Source organism: Danio aesculapii, chromosome 18 (assembly GCF_903798145.1).
Source record: "Danio aesculapii chromosome 18, fDanAes4.1, whole genome shotgun sequence".
NCBI lineage: Eukaryota > Metazoa > Chordata > Actinopteri > Cypriniformes > Danionidae > Danio > Danio aesculapii.
Window position 1 is genome coordinate 54789602 of NC_079452.1, and position 8556 is coordinate 54798157.

General features: G+C 34.5%; 1 protein-coding gene across 1 annotated transcript; it reads right to left on the reverse strand.

Moving 5' to 3' along the window:
• Positions 1-423: 423 nt before the first annotated feature.
• Positions 424-7909, reverse strand: lmo2 (LIM domain only 2 (rhombotin-like 1)). Its single transcript, XM_056478329.1, has 3 exons — positions 7317-7909; positions 5355-5570; positions 424-1319 (listed from the first exon to the last, which is right to left on the reverse strand). Exons 1-3 carry the CDS (start codon positions 7355-7357, stop codon positions 1097-1099), a joined length of 480 nt encoding a protein of 159 aa, XP_056334304.1. The 5' UTR covers positions 7358-7909; the 3' UTR covers positions 424-1096.
• Positions 7910-8556: the final 647 nt, after the last annotated feature.

The window sequence follows — 8556 nt, forward strand, 5'->3', positions numbered from 1 at the left end:
TGCTTGTTTTTTGTTGCAGTCTTTTTTAAAGTTCAAGCCACATGATCAAATGTAAATGAGAACTTTCTATAACATCAGACCTTAATCTGGCTATGCGATGGTATCTTAATTCTTCTCATTTCTCACTTTATAATATTTGTGTTTACTTCATGTGAAGAGCATAGCAGATAAGTATCTAATTTATCTGGACTGAGGTGAAAAAAATGATCTAACATGACTGAATTTGGTAGGAGTAAATATAACTACACCAACAATAAGTTTTGGGTGTCAGATCGGGTAGAAATTGACATACAATATGTACAGAATATGTTTGAAATGTAAACAATATTTTCTTTTGGAGAGTATTGGGTGTGCACTGTTGGCCCTTTGATAACATATAGCTCACAAAAAATAAGCAGCGCACAATAAAAAAATCATGTGAATTTATTTTTTCTTGAGCTTCAATTAAAGCTAATATGACACTGAAGATGGGAGTAAAGACTGCTGAAAATCCAGCTTTGCATCACAGAAATAAAATACATTTTTAAAATTGACATAGAAAACAGTTGTCCATTGAACAAATTGCAGCTTGAGAGAATAAGAAGCATCTTTCTAAGATGTCTGACATTTTATTGCAATTGTGTTACTTCAAAACAAATAATACTATAGTTCAAATCGAAGTAGTTCTGTGAAAGTAGCAAAAGGAATCAGTTTTTTATTGCAATACATTACAAACTGTATAATGCTGTTCTTCAAAAATACACCAATTCTAACAAAAACAAAAAGGTTCATGTTGCTGGTGGCAATTTTCATTCATTCATTTTCTTTTCAGCTTAGTCTCTTTATTAGCCAGGGGTCGCCACAGCGGCATGAACCGCCAACTTATCCAGCATATGTTTTACACAGTGGATGCCCTTCCAGCTGCAACCCATCTCTGGGAAACCTGGTGGCATTTTTCTCAAGTTTAAATAACAAACAGAGATGAGCACTCAGAGCACAGCTACTACAGCCAGAAAGATTATTTCTTTCAAATATATTTTGTTATTGTCGTTCTATTAGTAAAGGGTTTGTTGCAAATGCTGACAGGTTACATTTTGTTTCTGATTTTGGCAGAACACTATACTATGCTGCCGTTGAGTTTGGTCCACTCAAAAATGTCCTGCTCACACACAATGTCCGAGTTGATGAGCAGGTAACGATCTCCGACACAGAAGTGTTTCTGACAGGCAGCGCATTTGAAGCATTCGAGGTGATAGACTTTGTCACGCACACGCATGGTCATTTCAAAGGCCCGGATCCTCTTTTCACAGGAAGCACAGAGTCCGTCCTGACCAAACAGTCTGTAAGGAAGGAAACAATGTAGTGATTATTTTCACCAACAGAGGGAGCTATGAGCTAAATTTATGAAAGGGATATTTACCCATTTTTTTACAGTCTGTGATATTTAATTAAAAATAAAAATTATGTCATTTACTCTCACTCCAATTGTTCCAAAAAATTGTATTCATCATGATATGAATAAAATTTCATCAGATGATTTAAATAACTTTATTTGGAAGATAGAAGATTTTGTTAATTTAGATCGACTGGATTAATCAAGTATTTGACCATGCAGTAAAAAATAAATAAACAGTGCTTTATGGTCTTCAGGGCAGTCTAACAGTAACTGTAACAGCAAGTACAGAAATTGAACAATCAAATGTAAAATAACATGGTCATCATTGAAAAATTTATAATAAAAAAAAAAAAAAAAAAAAAATATATATATATATATATATATATATATATATATATATATATATATATATATATATATATATATATATATATATCTTTATAATATATATCTTTTAATCTTTAATAAATAATAATAAACTGAAATGGGATACACACATTGCGATATCAACGCTCAAACAAAGCCCTATCACAAATGTACATCGATTTAATGTCAGTTGAACCTTGTTAACAACATTTTGGTTCTTGCCACCTACATGACATCTGACCATTCAATGACGTCTACAATCAAACATTTTGTGAAGCTACAACATTTGTAATTAAAAAGTTCATCATTTTATATAAAGCCCCTTATTTTGATCACATTAAAGCTGCATGAATATAGGGATGGGCCAGTATAACTTTCTAATGGTACGATAACCTTGCATAAAAATATCACGGTTTCATGGTATTGTGATTACTGCTTTAAAATATGTATTTTTTAAATGTCTAAGTAAAAACCAAGGACTTTTTTTCTGCTTTGAACACAATGGCTGCGTCCGAAATCGCAAACTTCCATATTATATAGTACGCTAATAACAATATGCAAGGGGAGTAGTATGTACGAATTCATAAAATTCGAAAAACAATATGTGAGAAGCACCCAGATGACCTACTACTTGGCGGTGAGATTCTGAAGTGCACATCAGATGGATGCTATACTATCCCATGATGCACCACGAGAGAAATCATGATTGGGAGTGAAGTGGGTATATCAAGTGATGATGACAAAAATGGTATCCGTATTATGTCAGAGCTCTATTTATGCTACTCACATTCATACTGTACAGAATGCATTTTTAATCGTTCGTTCCAACTAAGTAGTAGGCGATTTAGGACGCAGCAAGTATATATTTATTTTTTGAAACATTTAAATATTTTGGAACAGCAAACATGTCAGGCTAAATAATTCAAATAAATCATTGACTTCTGCCGTCTTCATTAGTTTCCAAAACACACATTTCTTTACAATTTAAATGGCATCATTGGATATCTAATCTGCTGGAGATATTGTTGTCCTAAAAAACTAAAATGAAAACCTAAAAAAAATGTTTGTACATGTACTGTAGAAACGGTATAGCAGAAAGCTTTAGCGGTTTTAAAACCTTGACTTTTCCAAACCATGGTATACCTTGAAACCGGTTATCGTCCCATGTCTACATGACTGTTGATTTTGGACTTTAAAAAGCAAACTTTTTTCACATCACATGGTGATAAGTTTTATCCTAAAAACTCTATTTCTCTTGAGCTGAAGAAAGTCACATCTTGTATAGCCAGAAAATCAATCAATTAATCTTTAAATGTTCATTTTTGAGCAAACTGCTTCATAAAAAACATCTAATGGCTCACAAGAGCAATGGTTTATAATGGATTTTCCATTAAAACATGAAAATGTACTCACTGTCACATATACTCCAAAACCTTTATGAGTTTCTTTTACTATTGAACGCAAAACAAGATATTTTGAAGAATGCTGGTAAACAATAACAATCCACTGTAGCAAAACAAGCTATTACTTCCATATTTGAGGCTCATTCAGAAGGCAATGATCTGTTTGTTATTTTACTTTTGCAGATTCTAAAAGTGTTGGCTCCATACACAAGAATTGTCTGTGTCTTGATGAAAAGATAAAAAATGTGGTGCTGTAAACAAGCACAGACAGAGCTGCAGAATACACTAAATATCACAGAAGAATGCATGAGGTGCTTTTTCAAAGTAATGAGTAAACAGGATACCATGCTGTATGTAAAAATATCCTAAGCTCTAGTTGTCTAGTTGATACATCACTTCCAGGTTTTGTTGTAATTGTGCTAATAAACTCATTACTGTCGCATGGGGTCATTTGTCACTCAACCTCACTCTTAATCCTAACCCCTCACACGCTACAACCCTTAACCCTAAAGGCTGCGGTATACCTCAAATGAAATCGAACAATGAACAGAAATGACGTTATTTTGAACAAAATCCAGCCAAATGTTTGATTGGGCAGTTTGAAATTGCTCACCAAAGCAAACTTTTGTGGGAGTTGTAGGACTACCATTGGTTCATGACGATTACGCAATCAGTGATTGTGTTCTGAAACTCTGCCTTCTTTGCGTCTATGGAGGTCAGACAGGAGAACAACATTCAACAAAACAACACAAGCCACATGAATACACTGGTACTGATGTATCTGCACCCATATGATTGCTCAAGAAGTGATTTTAAAGTCTTGGAGGGAGTCACGCAACAGACAAGAAGTGCCTTGACAAAAAAAACAAAACAATGTAAACATTCACTGAAGTGGCGATTCTCGTGCAACTGTTCATCTGCCTAAGCCATTGTCCACTGATGTGAGCAGCGGGACACATTTACAGCCCCGCCACCTACTGCAGCATGGATCTGTCAGAAGATTCGAAAAACAGTATACCTTCACTCAGCCTTTTCAAATTTGTTAACTTCATTCGTTTGTAACTATATACCAGGGCCTTAAACATAGATTCCTATTTGCAGCGTATAGACCCTGAATTGAACTGTGTTTAGAATTTTAGAAGATGCGGAGCGAAGGTGGTGGTGAGCAATCGTCTGGAGGGTGAGCCCCTCTGAGTCTTTAAAATCTCTTTGCATATCCATCCCTTATTGGATATGAGAAACGAAACAATCACACATCAAAAAGGTGGAGTTCATAAACACACTCACTGATTGCATAATAGTCACAGGCCAATGGCTCAATACCGTTTAAGAGCCAAAACAAACTCCCCCAAAATGGTTTGCTTTAATTAACTGTTTTGAACTGCCAAAACAAACCCAAATGGACTTTGTTTTGGCCGTTTTATTTGTTTGAAGTGACTCATTTTGGCTCATGCTTCAATTTTGTTTGAAGGTCTATACAGGGTCTTAAGAGGGAAGTAACAATCTTGCATGGTTGAGAATTCGGCATATACCAACACGATTCAAAATATCTTTTTTGTGTTTAATAGATGAAAAGAAACAGGTTTGTGGGAGTAAATGATTCCATAATTTTATGCACTCACTTACTTTCATCGACTTGATCCCCTATTTATCAGCAGAGGCGGACTTAACCAATAAGCGAGGTAAGCAGCTGCTTAGGGCCCCGGGGAATTAGGAGGGGCCAGTCAATGCCAAGAGGCCTATATCAATCATATAGTTCTTTTATAACTTTATAATATGTTGATCTAATTTTAATCTATCATATGTTGTAAAATCTCTCTATAACCATTAAGATTTTAATGTTATTACTTCTTTTTTAAAACCGGGGGCCCCCATGAATAGTGGAACGTTTATGTACTGCAATGCAAATATTTAGATTTAATCAGAAATATGGCTAATTAACTGTGCATGGTTAGTTTGTGAACTTCTTTTTTATTTGTGAATTTATAGCATTTAATTTTGCATGAAGAGAATAAATAAAGATTCCACTTAAAATATATATTTTAACACGCAGTTTATTTACAAAACTACAAAACAAATCTACAGAGACAAAATATCTATAGAGGAAGAGAGCGTTTTAAAGTTTTAATGCGTGGGCCCCCGAATCACAAAGTCCGCCCGTTTATCAGGTCTCGTTTAAATACTGTTCAGAAGTTCTCCCAGATTCTTACCTGAGGTAGTCTCTCCTGCACAGCTTTCTGCCGAGTTTGTAGTAAAGCCTGCGTCCCACCTCCCCTAAGCGGCAGCCGCAGAGGTCGCAGCTCAGACAGTCCTCGTGCCAGTACTGCTCGATGGCTTTCAGGAAAAACCGGTCCCCGATGCTCTGCTGACACCCGCCACAGGTCAGAAGCGACGGCGGCATCTGGAGCACCTCATCAACCGGCTCCCTGCAGATCATATTTATCCATTAAAGCATGTCATACATCGTTATGAGCACCAGATGTCACTGGTGCGCATTTTATAGAATATAAAATGTATCGAAAATGTATTGTTATGTTTATTCTATAGGCCAGTGTTTCCCAACCCTGTTCCTGAAGGCACACAAACAGTACATATTTTGGATGTCTCCCTTTTCTGACCCATTAACTTCAGGTGTTGGAGTCTCTTCTGATGTTATGATAAGATGATTCAGGTGTGTTTGATTAGGGAGAGGTTGAAAATGTGTACTGTTGGTGTGCCTTCAGGAACAGGGTTGGGAAACACTGCTATAGGCTACAGACAAGCAAACATATGTGCTATTTTTTGTAGATGTAGCCTACATAGATACTTTTGATTTTATAAACTAAACAACCACGTGTGCTGTAACTGCTGATGCGTAACCAGAGGGAGAAAAGTGCAGTATGCAAATGAGATGCTTTGGGTCACTGCACTCTTAAATTAGATCATGTCACACACTGGTTAACGTTGTGAACAAAATCTATACAACAGTCTTATAAGAATTCCTGGGGTATTTTATTTTTTAAAAACTGTTACATATAAGCAAATGTACAAAGTTGGTTTGATTTCATGTGAACTTTTTAGGTGTCTTTTATCTTAAAGCTTCATTAAGGAAGCATGTAAAATATCTCATGAAATAGATATAAGTGCCAGATTTGGAGCATATAATATTTAAAGGATCAAGGCACTCATCCATGCCTTATATGGTTGCTCTAAATAAACCATTACAAAACAATTATATGGCTGCTTTAAATAAACCATTACAAAACAATTATATGGCTGCTCTAAATAAACCATTACAAAACAAAGCCAAACATTTAATCATCATCAAAATGTCCCCACGGTGGCCCCATTCTCAAATTATTAATTTACAATATAAAAAGGTACAACACAATAAATAAAGATTACAATACATTTGTTACATTTAAATTTTTAATACAATGTTTTTTTCTCTATTAAAAGGTTTGATGGCATTTCTTCTAAATTGCATCTTTGTTTAAATGTATATATTTATTTTTCTAGTTACCTATTTTTCTTTTTGCAAAACAATGGTTAAAACAATGGTAGTTCTCTTGAAAAAAAATTATCTTAACATTTTTGTATGTAAACATATAAGCATAAATCTATATAATTATTCATATAAATCAGTGGAAAGTTTGTCCAATTTTCTTTTATTTTTTCCCTCTGAATACTTAAAATCACATATATATATATATATATATATATATATATATATATATATATATATATATATATATATATATATATATATATATATATATATATATATATATCCGGAAGAACTTTATTATTTGCTTTATTGTATTTCCCTACTTCCACTGGTAAAATAGTGGTCAGACTTCTTGAACATATAGGCCTACTTACACATATTTGTAAGATAAAGTATTTGTGCTTCAAATGAGTTGAGAAGAATTTAATTGGTCTAAATAAAACTAATTTAATTACTGAATTGATTGATTATATTATTATTTTCTCACTGATAAAGGCACGGTTATGCTGTGGCTGTTTTACAGTTGGAAACTTTCTATCACGAACATAGGCACTTATTTTTGTTGTTTATAAATGTTAGGCTATATATATATATATATATATATATATATATATATATATATATATATATATATATATATATATCTTTTGACAAATTATACACGAAAACATGAATGTATACTCACTCATTCGCCTCTAGTGTTTTCCGTTCAATTGTAGAAGCCATATTCAATATGATTCAGGTATAATTCAGCACATTTGATATGCACGCTTTTTTCCAGCCAAATATGTCCCACACTCGCCCTCTGCGGTTCCGAAAGACCATCAATGACCTGCCGCACAAAACGCTTCAGGGATGCACCTGTTCTGCAGTCTTCTTAGTGCACTAAACCTCAGAAACGTACAGTGACAGCAAACATTATGTACGCCAGATTCCAAGCGTCTTTTCATTTACATTAGATTTCTGTCACCGCGCATTCAGTCCTATGTTAATGTGAGGTGACAGACAGTGGCGTTGTTCAATTTCTCCGGCGCGTGATAAATGTGGCGTTTAGGCTCCGTCTTTTCTGTGCTGCATTTTGCGCTGCAAGTCTCCACGGCAGTGTCCCGTAGTGCTGCTGTCTCTGTGTCCCGTTATTGTAGGGCATCAGGTATTTTTAAATGGCCCTGCCCCCTCAGTTTTTGCTCTTTTCCGACTTCCTGCTCACGACGGCTCGACAATGAGAGGAAATAGCGCTCCTACATGCACGAATCACCAGTCAATTATACAGCCGACACCGACGACTCGTGACTTGAGGGGTCACGAGCTCAAACACAAAGTCAGTCGGGCAAGAATCAAATAGTCTGATTGCATCCAAACGAGGAGGTTAAACAACTCGGCTGGCAAACACATTAGCCTATTATTACCAGAGCGAAAATGTTGTTGGAGAGACAAATGTTAAAAAGGATGCTTAATCTAAAAACGAAAATCTGTCAGCCCACATTGTCCCAAATCAGCTTGTTTTGTTCTGTTGAACACAAAATTATTTTGAAGAATGGAAAACTGTTACAACTGACTTCAGATAGGCTACTTTTGGAAGCCAATACTGGTTTTCAGAATTCATAACATTTTGTGTGTTCAACAGTTTGCAACAAGATGAGTAAATGACATAATTTTCATATTTTGGATGAACCACCCCTTAAAAAGAACACTCCACTTTTTTTTCTTTCTTTTTTTTTTCTTTTTCTTTTTTTGAAATAGGCTTGTTTTATAGTCACCTAGAGTTAAACAATAGTTGTTGTTTTTTTGTTGTTTTTTGCAAATAGGCTTGTTTTATAGGCACCTATAGTTAAACTATATATATATATATATATATATATATATATATATATATATATATATATATATATATATATATATATATATATATATTTATTTTTATTTAT

Coding starts and splice junctions, on each gene's coding strand:
- lmo2 (XM_056478329.1), bottom strand. CDS start 7,357: ATGGCTTCTACAATTGAACGGAAAACACTAGAGGCGAATGA. Junction 5,571..7,316: donor AAAACACTAGAGGCGAATGA/GTGAGTATACAT, acceptor TATGATCTGCAG/GGAGCCGGTTGATGAGGTGC. Junction 1,320..5,354: donor TGCAGGAGAGACTACCTCAG/GTAAGAATCTGG, acceptor CCTTCCTTACAG/ACTGTTTGGTCAGGACGGAC.